The sequence below is a fragment of the Nansenia antarctica genome, assembly GCF_963989245.1.
Source record: "Nansenia antarctica genome assembly, chromosome: 4".
Taxonomy (NCBI): domain Eukaryota; kingdom Metazoa; phylum Chordata; class Actinopteri; order Argentiniformes; family Microstomatidae; genus Nansenia; species Nansenia antarctica.
The window spans coordinates 14849358-14868961 of NC_137689.1; the positions used below are offsets into that span (position 1 = coordinate 14849358).

Sequence of the window (19604 nt, forward strand, 5' to 3'; positions counted from 1 at the left end):
TTTGCTGTTTGCAAACTTTCAATACATCTCTCCCTCTGTTTCGTTCTCCTGACACAGGATGCACAATGTGAGCAGTGGTCTTGCACAGCCAACCGTGGCACCTTCTACATCTATTGACTATGCAATGGAGCAGTCTGACTTCTCTCTTAGGCTCATGACTGGTATGTATGGTGCTGTTTCTGTGGACTTTTGTTTACTACTGCAAGAGTGTAAGGTGTCTCAATTGCTGTATCAAAACGTTTCCTTTATGTAGATGATTGGAAAAGTGAGAGGTCCTCTAATCAGTACTTTCTTGGAGATATCCTGCACCTTGAAGCCTCCTTCAGCGATGGTAGTCATGTGCCCCGTCGACTCTTCATTGCAAGCTGTGTGGCCACCTTGGAACCCGATGTGACCTCTGTGCCCAGATACTACTTCATAGAAAACTATGGGTGTGATGGATACTCAATTACCCACTCAACTCACTTTCACACACACAGATCCTGCCATGTCTAAATGTCATCAATCTCATTCCCAGGTGCCTAATTGATGCAAAGGACTTTGGATCAAATGCTCGATTCCTTTCCCGAACAAAGGCACACATACTTCAACTGCAGCTCAGCTCCTTCATGTTCCGTCAGGATCCCAGGAACTCTGTGAGCTTCACATGTTATGTTTCCAAATACTATTGTAGTCCTGGGGGGTATTCCATCAATGTCACAAAAGGAAAATCCAGGCTTATTGTGATGAATCTTACAAGACTTGTAAGGTTCTCTCATGAGACATATCAAAAATAAGCCTGGATTTTAATTTAGCAACGTTGATGGAATACCCCCTTATTCTCTTCTGAAATTGCTATGCCCCCTAGATCTATATCACATGCCAGCTGAGAGCTGATGGGAGACGCCATAGTAGCCTAAAAAGCAAGGCTTGCAATTATATAAATGCAAGGTGAGTTCAAGAATAGTTACTTAATTTGGTAACTTATGGTACTTATGGTGCTCAGTTAATGTGGTTCCCTGTTTAGGTGGAGTAACGTGGATGGGAGTGATGGGGTGTGTCAATGTTGCGATAACACCTGTGCCTCAAGACATGTTGAATGGCTCAGGAATGATCAATCAAAGGGCATCATTTCAAAAGGTATTTGTCCACATGTGACTTGTGTGGTTCACACTGCAGGCTTTAATATGCAGATCAGTTTTGTTTTTGGAATACTGCTATGGATGTGGTTTGAGACTGCCAAAATAGGCAATAAATAAAATAAATCTAACATTAACTTTGTATCCTTTCTTTTCAGACAAGGCAGTGTGTGGCATCGTAACTCTTGGCCCTGTGATTATTTTGCAGAGAAAATAATCAAATGGACCGTAATAATGAATGTTATTTATCTTTAATAAACCTTGATTTAATGAATGCAGTCTTTTGTATTTTGAGTGTCGATGCAAGTCTTGGCAACTGTGACAGCAGACTTGGACAAATCTTATAGACAATAAAGACAAGTATAACAATCAATTTGTGAAATCGGTCATGAGTAGCTTACAGTCTTGTCTCTGGAATTTCAATGTGATGTTCTTGTGGGGATCCTGTGGAGGGGCGTAGATGTAGAACGTCATACGCCGCGTTGGCTACGAGCAGCACGGATAACTCTGGGCCCCCTCCTCCTCCCTCACTTTACACAGTTGCTGCCGAAAAAGTTTAGGAGAACTGTGAATGTCAGCGTACCTGAGGGATTTAACGGATTTCACAAAGGCTGAAGGATACCTACGAATTTAATTTGTGCATGGGCTTCAAGTACCCTACTACAGAATTTAAATGGTTTATATTTTGGAGGTTTGGTAGTTTGGTGGGTAGGGTAACTTTACGGTTTGATCTCCTCGTACTGTTGTAATCCATCGGGATAGTTTGGAGGGACCGAGAGAAGGGCTGGTGAAATGGCGGAAACCAAAATAATCTACCACATCGACGAAGAGGAGACTCCGTATTTGGTGAAGATCCCCATCCCCTCTGAACAGATCACTCTGTTGGATTTCAAACAGGTTTTAAATAAGCCCAATTACAAGTTTTTCTTTAAATCTATGGATCAGGATTTCGGGTGAGTTGCTGAGATGCTGCTGAGTGTGCGAGGCTGTCCTTAGCAAGGCGATGTTTTGCCCTAAATGGTCTAATTGATGTTGGACAGAATTGTAAACTCTTAAATTAACTTGTCACGAGGAAATTAAATCCAACTCCACCAACACGGAGGAGGATGCAGAGGTTATGTAGTCTATGTAGGCTATAGCTGATTATCTTACAATTGTCATAGTTCTAATTGTACAGCTGACTTTGACCAAGGGAGTTTTGGGTGTTTTGGTTGTTTTTCCCTGCCTCCAGTCTCCTAACGAGCATCCACCTGAGCGTCCGCTGGGCTGATATAAGGAACAATGTTGCAATTCAACTTATGATGTTGGCAACAAATAACAACGTTGCATCTCAGCGAAATGATAACAAGTTAACATAATTAATGAAATTGCATTACGGTTCTCCAAGGGGAAGATTTTAGAGGTGATTCACTACTTTATTTTAGAAACATTATTAGATATAAGCAAACAAGTGAAGTCACATATTCACATAAGACTTTGTATTCCTTCCTGTCTCAGATTTTTTTCATCACCTTTTTAATATTTACTTTATTTATTTAATTTTTTTAAACAAAATTCATAATTCCCTATTCAAGAGTGCTATTTTAAATCGATTTAACCAGAAAATATGTTCTCGTCTACTGCACGGGTGTCTTTTAGCCCCTTTTTCACGTTGGGCTTCATGCCAGGTTCTCCCCTCTTCATGCCAGATTCTCCCAGTCTCTTCACAGCAGCTGCACTTCCTCCTGAACCTCATTCCTTCTCGAGCCTTAAGTAGAGTCAGGAGAAAACACTCTTGTGCCAGCTGAGTTTTATACAAATTATCCTTTCCTCCTGGTTTGATTCACAGATTCACAGTTCCAGAGATTTAGCATGCCTACATGACTTCTAAACAGTATGCATGGAAGGCCTATTCTTTTATTTTTTCTCAAAGAAATCTTATTACACCATTAGTTGATGAGTACTGCCCTCCCTTGTGCAGCCCTTCCTGCATACAGGCCAATTATCCAAGGGGTCACAGTAACACTGGAGGCCCACTGTACTGTACATTTAACTTTAACAGGAGTGCTGACATTCATTAGTCTACGTATGAGGGAGAGCACAACTTGGAGTATGTAGGCTTTGAACTACAACAACATCCTGTTGCAGTCTTTGGAAAAGAACAACATAGTACTGAAGTAGTAGAGATTATGGTCATGGCCAACACAGGGAAATTGTGAATTTAGAGGGGCAAACATGAGACATTCAGCTAATCTATGAAACTGAAATCCATGTAGTTTTGGAGTAATGCAGCTGATTGCTCATGGACAATAGATTTATACAATAGTCACAGTAGGCGAAGTCCATAGGAAAGAGAAAACATCACCTCAGAGAGGCTTCCCCTGCCAGAGAGGAAGACGAGGTTGCAGTCACAGACACTCTCACTCACTCAGACACCTCATGTAGAGTGAATCCAGTTATGGCTCTGTCAAGACTTTTTATAACAAGATGATGAGCAACGTCACTTCACACAGGTTACAGATTAGATCCATTTTGGATGGCTATAGACTAGATGTTTACTTTAGTAGAACCAACTATGCTGTTTTAGCGAATCATGCTCAGTTTGTCCCACCAAAAAAGTGAACTTGAAATGACAGACATGGGGATTGTTTTAGATACGTTTGAGCTATACATTCTTGTTGGACCACCTCCCTTAGCTTAGGCTATATATCTCTAAAAGAGCCTTCAGTGAACAGCGCCATCTCTTGAGCTTTTGGGAGGACCTGAATGTTATTTGGAGGCTAGCCCGACAAAAAAATGCCTTATCTCACACTCTTGCAGGCATGGGCAGGCACCCGGGCATTCCCACAAAGTGGAGATGATGGGATAAACCCATATAGACCAAATAACATGCATCCACAATTCAGACAGGAAAGGAATAGGCTATGTTATGATACCACAGAATTGTGTGTGTGTGTGTGTGTGTGTGTGTGTGTGTGTGTGTGTGTGTGTGTGTGTGTGTGTGTGTGTGTGTGTGTGTGTGTGTGTGTGTGTGTGTGTGTGTGTGTGTGTGTGTGTGTGTGTGTGTGTGTGTGTGTGTGTGTGTGTGTGTGTGTGTGTGTGTGTGTGTGTGTGTGTGTGTGTGTGTGTGTGTGTGTGTGTGTGTGTGTGTGTGTGTGTGTGTGTGTGTGTGTGTGTAGAGAGCGAAGGTTGATGTTGTATGATAAGAATTTGGTTGAATTTGTTTCACAGACCACTAGTGTGCACCATTAAGATATGACCTGTATTGTAGGCCTACTTCATGCTGAAAATACACAAAGCCTTAAGGCTGCATTATCGATTGGTATGTGTGCCTCATTCACAAACTCTCAAGGCGCCATTCAGCCATTGTGTTTATTTGAGATAATGTGAAAATATGTGTGTGTGTGTGTGTGTGTGTGTGTGTGTGTGTGTGTGTGTGTGTGTGAGTTGATGTATGAGATTCTTTATCTGTCTCTCTGCTGTATGTCTGTGGTTGGTATGTGAGTTTAACCCAGCAAGTGTGTGACTGAGTGATTGCATGTATGAGATAATTATCTGTGTGTGTGTGTGTGTGTGTGTGTGTGTGTGTGTGTGTGTGTGTGTGTGTGTGTGTGTGGTCCTGAACTCTGTGTTGTATGTCAATAGTGTGGTGAAGGAGGAGATTTCAGATGATGCTGCCAAACTACCTTGCTTCAATGGGAGAGTTGTGTCATGGGTAAGATGTTTTATTCAGTTGCCGTTTAATACAAAAAAAGAAGAAAAACAAGTTAATTTTACACTTGAAGTCCGGACAAGTCCCGGACAATGTATATTGTAGAACAAAAACATAAAGAATGGAAGCTGAGACCAGGGAGGGGGGTATTCCTTCAATGTCGCTAAAGGAAAATCCAGGCTTATTTTCTCCTGTCTCCTGATGCTCTTCAACTCAATATATTGTACTACTTGTCTTTTTTGTCTCACTGCCTGTCCACAACATCGATACTTTTTCTTTGTTATACCAATTATTATGACAATATCAGTTTCCAGTTTCGTCAATGCAGTGAGTTCTTGGTCAAGAACAATGTCATGCATAGTTTTTTGTGTGCCTGCTTCTATTGATGTGTTTGATGTAATTCTCGTGATGAAAGGATACTTGGGGTTGGGGTGTATCTTTTTTACATTTCCTCTTTCTATTTCTTACACTCTCCCGCTCCCTTTCGGTCTCTCCTTCCGCTCTAGCTGGTGTCTTCAGACAGCCCCCTGGCTGAGCCCCCCCCACCGCCAGTAGAGGTTCGACCTGAGCCCTCTCCTCCCCCTCCACCCCTGCCTCCTCCTCCAGTGGAGAGGACTGGGGGCATTGGAGACTCCAGGCCCCCTTCGTTCCAGTAGGTTTGAGCCCCACAATCCCTTCCTTTAGGGCCTGAAAGTTTGCAAATGGTGCAATAAAATGGCACCACACAAAGTTTCATGTTTCAGCTCCAGTGAATGGTTTAATGGTACAATGACAGGGACAGAGAAGTGCTGAATGCTTTCATTCAGGAAACCAAATTAATTGTTGAAAACAAACCAAGCAGGATATTGAGGCATGATTTCCAGTCATTTCTGTTAACTATATCAACATGGCATTGTACATCAATCCTCCTCTTCAAGTGTCATTGCTGGTAACTAAATAAAGGCTGTAGTTCCACCTAACGGCCCTCTCGACTCTCTCCAAGCCCCAATGCGGTGGGTAGTGTGGAGAACCTGGACGATCGTACGGAGACAGAGTCTGTGGTCTCTTTCAGGAGGGAGAGGCCAAGACGGAGGGAGAGCTTAGAACAGCATGGTGAGGATCATCATACCTGCAAATGTAGACTCTATAAGCAGTGGTTCTTATGACAGCATAATGCTGTAGGATCAGCTGCTTGAAGGAGTAACGCTTAGAGATATTATTGATGGTTCCTCTCCCACACAGGCCCACGTATGAACGGACAGAGCCGGCTGGAGCGCCACCTGGCGGGATATGAGAGTGCCTCCACGGTCATGAGCAGCGAGCTGGAGACCACTAGCTTCTGTGACTCCGATGAAGACACCATGAGCAGGTTAGGGAGGACGGGCACTGAAACATGACTGTTGAAATGTAATTCGGACCGTCTGCCATCGGTCCCAGAGTGGAGATGCTTTCTAATGTTGTACAACCTCTCTTTTCTCGTCCAAGGTTCAGCAGCACCACAGAGCAGAGCACAGCCTCTCGTCTCCTGAAGCGACACCGCAGACGCCGGAAGCAGCGCCCCACTAGGCTGGAGAGGGTACTGCTTAGTGACTAATCAGTCATGCATATACAGTATACGGCAGCAAAAACATATATTTTGTGGTTTGTGTTTCAGTATGTGATCATGTAATAGGAAGTATGTGTGGATTTTGGTTGTGATTGTTGTGTGTTGTGTTGCAGGCCTCATCATTCAGCAGTGTAACGGATTCCACCATGTCACTTAATATCATAACAGTCACTCTCAATATGGGTGAGTTCCTCAGACTTCCCCTCCTCCCTAATTTCCCCTTTCCCTTACAACTGACAACACTGCTCGGCTGTCGCCCTGCTATTAGCTCGCCTGTAATCTTCTCTTCTTTCCTCACGGGCAGAGAAATATAACTTCCTCGGCATCAGCATCGTGGGCCAGAGCAATGAAAGGGGCGATGGCGGCATTTACATCGGCTCCATCATGAAGGGTGGAGCTGTTGCTGCTGATGGGCGGATCGAACCAGGAGACATGCTGCTGCAGGTGAGTAGACGGATTGGCCCCATTCAAAAGAATCGTGGCACACACTCTAAATTGTGTCATTGTTCTGACTGCACCCAATTTGTGGCCGCTACCGTCACCCCTCCTTCACTCCCTCCCTCCTCTTCATCTCCCACCCTGATTCCATTCATGTTGCTCCGACATAGGTGAACGACATCAACTTTGAGAACATGAGCAATGACGATGCAGTTCGTGTGCTGAGGGAGATTGTACATAAACCTGGGTAGGTGACATCGTTTTGAGACACTCATAAACATGTTCTCTTCTTTTAGATCAAAGAATAGAAGAACAATGGAGTGTTCATCTCTCTCCATCATTCGTTTGTTGGATGCACATTATCTGATGATAATGATGATGATCATATTATCTGATAAACAAGTGACCATAACCCTGTATTTTTCTCTATCTCTGTCCCAGGCCGATTATCCTCACAGTAGCTAAATGCTGGGACCCTTCACCTCAAGGCTACTTTACCCTGCCACGTAGTAAGTAACTCATTATTTATTATTGTGTATATCTAGTCGTCTCTAGCCATCTATACCAGCTAATGCTGGAGAAAATTGGGGTTCAGAATTAAATGGGGTAATCAGAGGAGGAGGCTCAGGAATAACAATCGCCAGATTTGAGATGGTTAGCCTGGAGCATACAGTATGTCGTTTGTGGGAGGCAACATGTTTGACTTGGGAGACTAGTCTATATCCATTCCAAAAAATACAAAAGTACAAAACTAAAATAAATAAAATGTCAGGCTTTATTCCTCTTCCTGATGTGCCTCGTCTTTTCAGATGAGCCCATCCGACCCATTGACCCTGCGGTGTGGGTGAGTCACTCAGTGGCACTGACGGGCGCGTACCAACCCTACCCTGGCAGCTCCTCCCTCAGCACCATCACCTCCAATTCCTCGGTCACTGAGACTGAGCGTGAGTTCCCTGGTTTGTCTCCACCATCTCTTTGTGTATCTCTGTACCTCACTGTCACCATTTGGATCTGCCGTGACTGTTCATGATGTTCATGTATTTCTCTTACCTTCTCTTAAGAGGAGTTCTGTTGATACCGGCTTAGTATTTGTCTTTCTTTTTGTTGTCTTGAAGCCATTTTCATGTAGAGGTTCTAACTCTCTCGTTTGTGTCCTCAGGCTTTGATGAGTTTAACCTGTCTCTGCACTCTGACATGGCGTCTGTGGCCAAGGCCATGGCCTCCCCAGAGTCTGGCCTGGAGGTTAGAGACAGGATGTGGCTGAAGATCACCATCCCCAACGCATTCCTGGGTGAGAGCATGGCAGAACATGATATAGGGAAGGTAGAGGGACTGAGGGCTATCTCATGATTGAGGGTTCAAGATGATTTTAGTAGATCAGTGGTGGATTTAGGGATTAGATAGGGGTAGATACTAGTGATGTTTTGAAGCTGATGTTTGAGAATGACTCCCCGCCCCCCCCCCCCCCCTTCCTCTCCTGTGTGTGGGATGGTTCTTGTGGATGATTGACAGGTTCTGATGTAGTGGAATGGCTCTATCATCACATCGAGGGCTTCCAAGACCGCCGTGAGGCACGTAAATATGCCAGTAACCTGCTGAAGGCCGGCTTTATCCGCCACACCGTCAACAAGATCACCTTCTCTGAACAGTGCTACTACATCTTTGGAGACTTCAGCGACTGTGAGAACTGTGAGTTACACAGGAGGACCAGGCATCTGATGTTGTTTTGGGTTGCAGGACTAAGGGCCAATAAGGCATCATACAGCAGTAACATGACATTATTCTGTGTTATCTTTTTGTCCCAGACATGGCCAACCTCTCCCTTAATGACAATGACGGCTCCAGTGGGGCCTCTGACCAGGATACGTTGGCTCCCCTCCCCCTCCCAGGGGCGACCCCATGGCCCCTGATGCACACCTTCCCCTACCAGTACCCCCAGCCATACTCCAGCCAGCCACCGCCCTACCATGAGCTTACCAGCTACAGCTATGCCCCAGGGAGCACGGGGAGCCAGCACAGTGAGGGTGAGACACTAGGGCCCAAGGAGGGGGATGTTACACGTGTGTGGAAAGAGGATGTAAACACAATTATAGATAAAAGGGTTCAGGCTGTCATACTAGGTTTACATTTTGATGGTGTCCTCATGTGTTCAGAGGCTTGTTCTCACTCTGTCCTGTCCTCTTCTCTTCTGCAGGGAGCCGGAGCAGTGGCTCCACCCGGAGCGAGGGGGAGAGACGGCGGGGAGGGAAAAGTGGAGGGACGGGCAGTACGAGTGGCAGGGAGGAGAAGTCTCCAGTGGGTGGGGGAGGGGCGGACTCACGTTCTGGCAGCGGCAGTGAGTCAGAGTACTCGACACGGAGCAGCCTGAGGAGAGATCATGGCTCAGCCACCCCCAGCGAGCACAGCCACCTCAGCCAGCGCTCACACCACCGTGCCCCGCCTCCTCACCTCCCCTTCCCACCTGGCATCCCCATGTCCTACAACCCCATGATGCTTATGATGGTACCCCAGCACCCTCACCCCCACGCACACCCACACGCCCTAACTGGCCTGGGGCCTCCCCACCCTCAGCTCCACTTAGGGCCCTCTCTACCTGGCCTGCCTCCTGGCTCTACGCCTGGGGGACCCCCAGGAGCACCCCCGACCCGTGACCTAGGCTCTGTGCCCCCGGAGCTCACTGCCTCACGCCAGTCTTTCCACCTTGCCATGGGGAATCCCAGTGAATTCTTTGTGGACGTAATGTAAAAGTGGAGAGGGTATTACGTATGTGAAAGTTAGTGTACAGATGCATATAGCACAAGGCAACTTGAGAGCAGAGGATTCAGGGTACCAGCAACTCTAGTTGCTTTATGTTGAACTTTGTGAAAGCTTTAAAGCCTCAACTCAACCCTTTGTGATGTCAGTTACTCAAAAAAAAGAGATTACTGTTTCCCTGACAGGACAGTCCTCTTTTTCCTCTAGACTGTCTAATGTTACAAGTTGAAGTACAACCAATGATATGACCTTTCAACAAAGTCACACCTCTGCAGTTAGTATACATGTTTATGTCATGCAATCACATGGTTATAATGTAATTTATAACCCAAAACATGACCTCAGAGTGTCTTTGGAGAGTGTTGCACCATGTTCCAAAAATGAATGTACTTTATTAGATTACAGTAGAAGAAATCAAAAGATAATCTGAGAATGTTTGGTTTTATTGAATTTTACAATGTACCATGGACCAACAGACATGCTCTGTTGATGAACAGAAATAGACTGGGTAGTAGTTTACATTTACATTTACAGTTGTATAAAGGTTATAATCTGGTACAATGGACACATTGCGATGCATATTGCTCAAGGGATGAAATAACCAGCAGCAACTCTAAATTCCTCAGGGATGAATGGGGATTTTTGCCAACAGTCTAAAAGGATGTATACAGTATGGTGGAGTAGACTACACCTGAGTATGAGAATGAATATTTGTTCCTTATTTTTCCAAAAATGTATCAACTCTTATCAATTAAATTCTGTTGGCTCAAAGTTACGCAAACCTATTTTTCTGATCATGTATGTTGCTCATACATGAACATAAATCTCATGATCATTACTGTTGGCAAGAAAACGCAAAATGCAACTATTAAGTAATATATACTTAGATAATAGTAGTTCCTTGACATGCATTTTAAATGTGGTTTTCCCACAATTGAGATTGCATTCCCTTTTTGTGATATGGTGCATTCATTGGGACCTGACAAATTCTTGACTTGTTTTTTCTCTTGTAGCACCATCCCCCAGCACCAAGAGGATGACATAGTGTCTCCTCAAACCATTGATGCACAAATTGCAGACTCGTAATACAACACACTCACAATACTTTAAAGGGATAATCTGGGTTACCTCATTTTTGGGACTTTTCAATTAACCATAGCCATTGATTTGATCATATAAATGGCTCATGAAGTTAATCCAACTGTTTTACCCCATCAAAACCCAAAATATAAGCTTGTTTTACTCCATTGTTGGGAAACAATATATTGTTAAACAAATACTGTATGGCTTAAAAACGGGGTTAAAATTATAATTTTGATCGCATGGATGGTCTTTGGTCTTTGTCTGAATTTGAGAGTGGTTATACTTCTCCACCCTTATCCCTCAGCTGTTAACCAAAAACGTAGCTGGGTGACCACTTTGTTATTGTTTTATTCCCAGATTTCCCCTTTAACCAGAATTAATATAAACATCTCTTTTAAGATGTTAAAAGGTACAAGAATCTGTTAACATCTAAAGTGAGGAGCAGTGCCGCCTTGAGGATAATATTTGAATTACATATTGATAATACAGGTCAGATGGTCAAGAATTTCTCAGGTCCTTAGCATAGCATAGCTCATAAAAGGCAAAATGTAGTGTTGGAAACCAAAATCTCTTGGAATGGTACTAAATACTGGCAGTTGGTAAAGGTTATATGTTTATTGAAATGGGTGTGTTCATGTGTTCACATTTTGCCTTTTGATATTACTGCTAAAAAAAAACAAATATCTGTTAAAGCGTTGGGTTTGTGTTTACATGTAGGCCTACTCACACTAAGGTATTTGGAGGTCTCTATGGTAAGATCCTAATACTGTCATTGTTTGCACATCACTGGTCAGGTTGATGACTGGGAGATGGGATCTGGTACAACAGTATTTGGGATAGCAGTTGGGGGGGGGTGGGGGGGGTTAAGATGTTGTTGTTTTTTAAATAGAAATTGTTCATATAGCTCTGATCTCGCACTTCTATCGACAGTTTTGTAACTGAATACATTGTATACGTTTATATAATCTAATTAAAGGTAATTGATGAAGAGAATCATATTCATGTTACTTATGACAAAGTACTGCATTTGTTTGGTAATTTGAGTTACCTTTCAACTGAATTACATTTTTATGATTTAAAGTTCATGTATGTTTGGTCTCGTTTTTGCTTTCCTTACCCCCCAATGATAGCCTTAAACGTACTTAATGTGTGAAGAATGAGGAAATGTACAGAACTACTGCATAGGCTATTAATAGACCAGTTTATTATCGCCATATAAGGATTCTAACCTAACATTTAATGTGTTTAATATTAAAGGGACAATCTGTGAGGTATTCCATCAACGTCGCTAAAGGAGAATCCAGACTTATTTTTGATAACTCCAAATGTTTATCAAAATAAGACTAGATAAGATTTTCCTTTAACGACGTTGATGGAATACCCCATGTGATTCAAACAACAACAACAAAACAGTCTCCCTGCCACTTTTTTGGATTGTGAGTCAAGTTTACTATATTTATACACAGCAATTTCACCATTGAAGCTCCATTTTGTATTTAAAAATACATTTTGCCACAACATTCAGATGTAACGAGCATCTTGCACCACAGCGTCACCTGGTGGCCTCAAGGGGCATTGCCCCACCTGCCCCTAATGTAGAATCGCCGCAGCTCAGGGATGGGGCTGGAGGGATTTAACCACTCTTAAATTAATAGACAGGGCTTTGGATGCAAGGACTTACCATTTATCTTGAGATCAACATTATAGTTTTAAATATGTTTTAAAGCTAGTGTTGAGCATATAAATGTAAATGTAAATGTAAAAATAAATAAATATAAATGTAAATGTAGTGTTTGTTTACAATTACATTGTTTAGAATGAATGGAGTAAAACAAGCCTATATTTTGGGTTCGGATAAGGCAGTTGAACTAATAATGAGGCATATATAGTCTTGAAGAATATATATATAATTGATATGATATATCATACAACCTATAATTAAAAGTAAAGTAAGTAAGTAAAAAAAAAAAAAAGATGTGACCAATCCCATATTTCCCCAGTATCAGAGACCCTGACCCAAAACATAAACAATAACCCTAACCGTAGAGAACTACTGTTCCCACAATGCACTACTGCACATAGATGTATGAAGCAGTATTTCCCGTCCAATGGGAGTCAGGCGGAAGGAAGGTTGTATAAGCCATTTTCAACATTGAGAAGATCGCAGCCTACATAAAGCGGCAGCTCCTACCTACAGAAGGGCGAGACCACCACTGTCAACAACGATATTTGACTTATTGCTACTTGCTCAAAGAAAGTTAAGATTCAGAAGGAAAAAGACGTCCACATCATTGACCTCACCGGACCAGAAATAGCTTTTATATTTTAGGTATTTCAGTTTCACACAGCCAGACCTAACACCGGCAATTCAGTATGCTTCTGGGCAAAGCACTTCGCCTCTGTCCAGCAATTTCTGGGTAAGTCTTTGATTCTTCACTGGCACGAAGAAGCACTTGAATCTTTGTCATTTGCTCATACTGTTGTTGTCTATATACTATTATAGGGCGCAGAAACAGATCGCAGTCGTCGCCACACAGAATGCCCGTCTCTATGCCACCCAGACCGCAGAGGTATGTCTATTCATTCTTTTTTCTGGAAAAGCTTGGAGATATTGTATCAGCGATCATTATTGTGTGAGTTATGGGTGAGGTGTAGGCCCTTATCAGTGGCCTCAAATTATTATCTCCGTCATATTATTTGTGAATGAAAATTGTATCCAAATGAAAGAAATATCTGCAGGAAATCATACGGCAAATCGAACATATATATGACGTAAACATCGGACTCGTAACTATAAAGGGAAATGACCATAAAAAGATTCACTAGGGGAAAGTTCACGGTGAAACCACGTGACTCAAATGTAGGTTAAAGGTGGTAGTGGTGTTCAGTTCTATTTCCATTCAATGATAGACAGGGGACAGACTCACTGCCATGCACAATAGTGACCTCTTTGGAAGAAAGATAGGAACACCTGTGATTTCATGCCATGTTTATGGGAATTGACTGAATTTGCCCTCTGGATAAAATGTAAATATGGTTAATTGGTTTTAATACTATTCAATATGACTAATATTAATTAATATTTTGCCACAGATGATTCATTTCTGATGTTCAAATAAAACTGTGTATAACAGTGTGTGCCCCTCTCCTACAGGCAGTGCTGGACAAGCCTGCTGTTGGCAGCACCGCGGCCACCAAGGCTGCCACTGAGAAGAAGACGCAGAGTGTGGTAAGCCTGGGAGAGTTCTCTTTCCTATCACAACATCACCATGTCAGCCTTTTGCCTCTGCAAAATGGAGCTCATTCAGCTAACATAAATCTGATCTTTACATATTTGACCATACTATACACAAATGATATGCTGTAAATGTTTGGGTCTTAATTTTTTATTTTATTTTATTATTATGATTTATTTATTATTTAAGTTTTTAGAAACAGCTTCTTTATGACAGTTGACGAAACCATAATGTATCATCCATGGTGCTATATTTATCTCTTATAGGAGTCCAAGTCTTTTGCCGTCAACGTGTTCAAGGGCCAGCTTAGTACTTCACAAGTGTTTCCGTTCCCCTCAGGTGAGTGAACTATTATGTTTAGATAACATGTGTCTGCCACATGGCTCATGAGTTGGAACTAGAAACTTATATAGAGAGTATGTATACTGTAGATGGCTCAGGTTTGATTTGTGTAATGGATGACTTGTGGCTGTTTTTTCAGTGATGAATGAGGAGCAGACCCAGTTCCTTCAAGAGTTAGTTGGACCCGTCTGCAAGTTCTTTAATGTAAGTTGCAATATTTCCATTTCTTTTTACTGTTTTAACTTTTTATGAACGTTTAACCTGTATTTATAGCATAGCTTTCCTCTGATTCCAATTGATTTCCTCTGCGTCCCTGCCTGGTTGGTATTGTAGGAGGTGAATGACGCAGCAAAGAACGATGCTCTGGAGAAGGTGGAGGACCACACCATGGAGGGGCTGAAGGAGATGGGGGCCTTCGGCCTGCAGGTGCCTGCTGACCTGGGAGGCCTCGGCCTCACCAACACACAGGTGAGCTGACTCAGCTGAGACACACAACACACAACACTTAAACACACAGGTGAAAACGACACATGGAAGGCTTTCAATCAGGTAAACAGTTGGATTGAATAAGAGCAGAGGGTAACTGTGACACTTAGCTAAAAGGGATGGGCAGAGTTCAGAAGAAAGTCTGACAATGACAACCAGACTTTGATATGTTTTGGTGGAAGCACTGTGGGTAAAGAACACAACTTTTTTTGTTGTTCTCAAACAGTATGCCAGACTTGTGGAAATTGTTGGCATGCATGACCTGGGGGTTGGCATCACCCTTGGTGCCCACCAGTCCATTGGTTTCAAGGGCATCCTGCTGTTTGGTAATCCCGCCCAGAAGGAGAAGTACCTGCCCAAACTGGCCTCAGGTGAGAGGCAAGGAGGAATGCAGTGCACATGTTTCTACTCCCTGGCTCTGTTACATTTACATTTTACATTTACATTTCCGCACTGTTCACTAATGCTGCATTGTATTTCATTGTGCTCATTACTATCTTAAGACCTTAAGGTAATTAGTGTTATATGACTGCTATTACAATGTCCCTTTGTTTTTTTCTTACTCTATCTCTGCATCTGGCCCGTGTCTTCTCTGTAGGGGAGACTATTGCTGCTTTCTGTCTGACAGAGCCAGCCAGTGGCTCTGACGCCGCCTCCATCAAGACCATTGCAACCCTTTCGCCGTGTGGAACCTACTTCAACCTCAATGGGGGCAAAATCTGGATCAGGTACTAGCAAGAAGATTTGTATGGAAAATGTAATGAAACGCAATAAGCTTCTGGATATATGCAGCATTCAATATTCTTCTTATCATTATGACTGTTGTGTCTTTTTCTTTGTTTTTGTCAGCAATGGCGGACTGGCTGAGATCTTCACAGTGTTTGCTAAGACACCAATGAAGGATGAGAAAACCGGAGAGATGAAAGACAAAATCACAGCCTTTGTTGTGGAGAGGAGCTTCGGTGGAGTGACACAGTGAGTGAGGGATGAAAGTACTGGAAAAGGGTGGGGTGGGAAGAGGGAGGTTATTACTGATTTATCAGTCAACATATTTTTGTTAACGTTCTTTCTTATTGTGTCTCTCCCTAGTGGACCCCCTGAGAAGAAGATGGGCATCAAGGCATCTAACACAGCAGAGGTGTATTTTGAGAACGTGAAGGTGCCCATGGACTGTGTGTTGGGAGAGGTGGGAGGCGGCTTCAAGGTGGCCATGAGCATCCTTAACAATGGCCGTTTCGGCATGGCGGCTGCTCTTTCTGGCACAATGAAGGGAGTCATCGCCAAGGCTGTAAGTCCCTCAAGGAAGGATCCCTCCTGAATCAAGAACTATTCTCTCAGTATTTTAGAAATTCTATTATTTTACTGTTTGACTGGATACCTGTACTGACTCCTGTCCCCTCCCTCAGGTGGACCACGCTGTGAACAGGACCCAGTTTGGGAATAAGATCCACACCTATGGGGCCATCCAGGAGAAGGTGGCCCGCATGGCCATGCTACACTACGTCACTGAGGTACAGGGACATGGCAAACCTGACACACAGCCACTGGCAATCAGACCCATCTCTGCCATTCTGTTGTAATGTTAATATCCATTTCCTCTTTCTCCCAGTCTATGGCCTACATGATCAGTGGTAACATGGACAGTGGCTCCACTGACTTCCACATTGAAGCTGCCATCAGTAAAATTTTTGCCTCTGTAAGTATGCACAGCTTCTTCTCTCTCTAGTCTATCCTCCGATAAGAGATCGAACAGATACTAGCGGCACCTTGTCCTTACAGACATTAAATCATCATCTATGAATTAGTTTCAATGGAATTTTGTTTGTAGGCCTGTACAATAGAAACAATTGTAAGATTGTGTAAGACATTGTTACAAAATAGCTTTACAAAACAAAATGTAGTAGTACATTCGTAGTACTCTTAACAGTTTTCAAAACAGCATATTGTGATGTCAGCAAAAAAGAATGCCTCTATCGCTCATCGCTCTAAAGCCCTGTTGCTCTGTTGTATTATGACAATCTTAAAAAGTGGAAAATAAACAAAACTTACTCTGCAGCAGAGTAAATTCTAGCAGTCGCTGGTCATGGAAACCCAAAATCACAACAATCAGCCCCGAATTGCAGGAGATCCGTCGCAGTCACCTTGCTCTTAACGCATATAATAGTATACAAAATGTATGTATTGCTGAGTAACACTATTGCAATGTTTATTGACATGCTCTCTTTCTCTCTCCCTTTGGCAGGAGGCAGCCTGGACAGTGACTGATGAGTGCATACAGGTTCTGGGAGGAATGGGCTTCATGAAGGTGAAGATGAAATGGCAGATTTTTCTCATATATTTGTCAGTCTTTCTGTGCCTTTGAACTCTAAACGTTGTTTCCATGTGTTTGTATACAGGATACTGGTGTGGAAAGGGTATTGAGGGACCTTAGAATCTTCCGTATCTTTGAAGGAACCAATGACATTCTCAGGCTGTTTGTGGCTCTCAACGGCTTCCAGGTACAGACACACTTTACCTGTCCTGTTTTGAACTGAACACACACACACTGCTTGATCTGTGTCTCTTAGATATGTCTGTGTGAGATTGTGTAGGATGAATCATGTTCATGTCATGTGTTTTCAGAACGCAGGGAGTCACCTGAAGTCCCTCCAGAAAGCTCTGAAGAATCCACTGGGTAATGCTGGACTGCTGGCTAGTGAGGTTAGCAAGAGGGCAAAGAGGTAAGTGGATGGAGTAAAAACTAGACAGTCTGACAATACATAAGACATTATCCACCCATGTGCTCATCTCTTTAATCATCTCTATTTTTGTGACTCTCCACTCAGGAGAGCAGGCCTTAGCACTGGACTCACTCTGCAGGGATCCGTTCACCCAGACCTGGCTCACAGTGGAGATCTGGTAAGGCTATGTCTATGTATGGCATTTAGTTCTTCCAAATGCCTTAACTGTATATGTGTAGGTCTGCTGTAGCTTTATGTCATTCATGTCCTCCCAATTGATTGACTTGTCTGTGTCTCTTCCAGACGGTTAAGGCCATTGAGCACTTTGGAGTCACTGTTGAGGACCTGCTGCTTAAACATGGCAAGAAGATCATTGGTGAGTGCATTGTTACAAAGATATATCTAAATAGGGCCATATATAGTGTATAAAGGCATACGTCGGCATAGATTCTTATTCTCTTTCTCTCCAATGCAGATGAACAGTTTGTGCTGAAGAGAGTGGCTGACAGTGCTATTGACCTGTATGCTATGGTTGTTGTCCTGTCCAGGTAATACTGATGTACATTCAATCAAACATAAAGACCTTCCCCTTTGCGGGAATATTATAACTGCACATTAGCTAGCTCATCTGCGTCGTCTTGTGTTCCTACCTCCTATGATATGCCCTACTCCTCGGCCGTTATCTACAATATGATATCATCTTGCTGTGGTCAGTGTTTCTCTGGTCCACGGTATGAATAGTGGTGGTATAACTCAGACCTATGTAACACGGCCACAAGCCAGTTCTGATTCTGTGTGTCTGACTCTCACAGGGCGTCCCGCTCGCTGAGACAGGGTGATGCCTCTGCCCAGCATGAGAAGATTCTGTGTGAGACCTGGTGTATTGAGGTGAGTGTCTCCCACCAACTTAACACTCCATTGAATTCATAACACAGACATAGTACATGCATGCATACATACATCACACACATTAACACACTTCTGACCTCTTTTCTTTTCCGTCCACCCAGGCCCATGACAGAATCATGACGAATGTCAAGGATCTCAAGTCCAGCTCCACCATGCAGGTGTTCAAGAACATGAGATCCATCTCCTCAGCCGTGGTTGAGAACGGTGGAATTGTCTCTCCTCACCCTCTGGGCTTCTAAACATCTCCAGACCCCACTCACATAACCATACCCATTGAGAGAGAGCTCTGCTGTGTAGACTCTTCATATCTCACAGGAACCCCACACCAGAAAGTCCTGTCCATCCACACAGCCTTATAAACCAATAATGCAGTAATGATTATGTCCAAGATATTGTATGGAACGACCCACTGTTATATGAGGTGTTGGTATGTTGGTATATAAAGATGACCAAGAGGTTGAGGAAGACAGTCTTTGAAGACAGTATTTAACAGTCTTATGATGGTTTTTGTATGTTGTGTGGAGACTACATCGTCATTCTGCATCTGGACTTATTTGATGCATTACTTTTTCTTTCATTCATTGTAATTAATTTCTCTCTACCTTTGTTGAGTTGTGTGAGCTGCACTGACGATGGTCTCTACAGTTATAGCCGGGTGAACCTAGTGGGTGTGAACATATCACATTCCCAGCACTTACTATGCTTTTCTGTGCTATTAAGCTTCAGTTTGCCTTCCACTACTTCACTATTATGTTTTACTTTCCATGTTACAGTTGTATCATGTATCGGTCCATTAAGCACATTGTACACAGGTTATCTAGTTTGTGAACACCATGAGACGAGCCTGCAGGGATAATGGTGCAACACAAACACACAACTCAAACACACATCAGTGCCTGATTTTGCTATTGCCTTTAGCAGGAGTTGCAGCTCTATTTTATGTTTTTAAGTTATAGTGCATTGTGTTTCTATACCTTAACCATAGTAATTCATGGAGAATGGTTTGTAACTACGTTGATGTGTCATGGTAATGTCTAAGTTAATGAATACATTATAATAAAGTATAATAAATTAAAAAATAAAGTACAAACTTTTTCTTAATTTAATTTGTCATTTATTCTACTTTCACCATAAGCATCATACACAGTAAACTGAAACAATACATTCCCAAATACAGATAAATGTGTGTTGATGAGAAGTGGTCAAAATTAAGACTGGGGAGGTAAACAAAACAGGAAAATC

At 42.9% G+C, this 19604-nt stretch overlaps 2 protein-coding genes across 2 annotated transcripts; both read left to right on the forward strand.

Annotated features, from left to right (window-relative positions):
• Nucleotides 1–1910: 1910 nt before the first annotated feature.
• On the forward strand, nucleotides 1911–9577 carry LOC308156921 (segment polarity protein dishevelled homolog DVL-2-like; the record flags this gene model as incomplete). Its single annotated transcript, XM_080530374.1, has 15 exons — nucleotides 1911–2071; nucleotides 4743–4812; nucleotides 5316–5461; nucleotides 5792–5901; nucleotides 6031–6157; nucleotides 6274–6364; nucleotides 6508–6577; nucleotides 6699–6838; nucleotides 7003–7079; nucleotides 7274–7341; nucleotides 7642–7776; nucleotides 7992–8123; nucleotides 8345–8521; nucleotides 8638–8856; nucleotides 9027–9577. The coding sequence occupies 15 exons, from the start codon at nucleotides 1911–1913 to the stop codon at nucleotides 9575–9577; spliced, it is 2274 nt and encodes a 757-aa protein (XP_080386500.1).
• A 3258-nt stretch (nucleotides 9578–12835) lies between these two features.
• On the forward strand, nucleotides 12836–19428 carry acadvl (acyl-CoA dehydrogenase very long chain). The gene is made up of 20 exons (XM_080528373.1): nucleotides 12836–13086; nucleotides 13173–13239; nucleotides 13824–13898; nucleotides 14172–14244; nucleotides 14387–14451; nucleotides 14581–14715; nucleotides 14960–15104; nucleotides 15332–15461; nucleotides 15583–15708; nucleotides 15823–16021; nucleotides 16140–16244; nucleotides 16343–16429; nucleotides 16976–17038; nucleotides 17130–17231; nucleotides 17356–17453; nucleotides 17559–17631; nucleotides 17757–17829; nucleotides 17929–18001; nucleotides 18266–18341; nucleotides 18464–19428. The coding sequence occupies exons 1-20, from the start codon at nucleotides 13043–13045 to the stop codon at nucleotides 18599–18601; spliced, it is 1947 nt and encodes a 648-aa protein (XP_080384499.1). The 5' UTR covers nucleotides 12836–13042; the 3' UTR covers nucleotides 18602–19428.
• Nucleotides 19429–19604: the final 176 nt, after the last annotated feature.

Bases quoted from the DNA above. Each gene is read 5' to 3' on its own strand.
- acadvl (XM_080528373.1), top strand. From the start codon at position 13,043: ATGCTTCTGGGCAAAGCACTTCGCCTCTGTCCAGCAATTTCTGG. The intron at 13,087-13,172 runs GTAAGTCTTTGA...ATACTATTATAG, and splicing joins CTCTGTCCAGCAATTTCTGG to GGCGCAGAAACAGATCGCAG. The intron at 14,452-14,580 runs GTAAGTTGCAAT...TTGGTATTGTAG, and splicing joins CCGTCTGCAAGTTCTTTAAT to GAGGTGAATGACGCAGCAAA.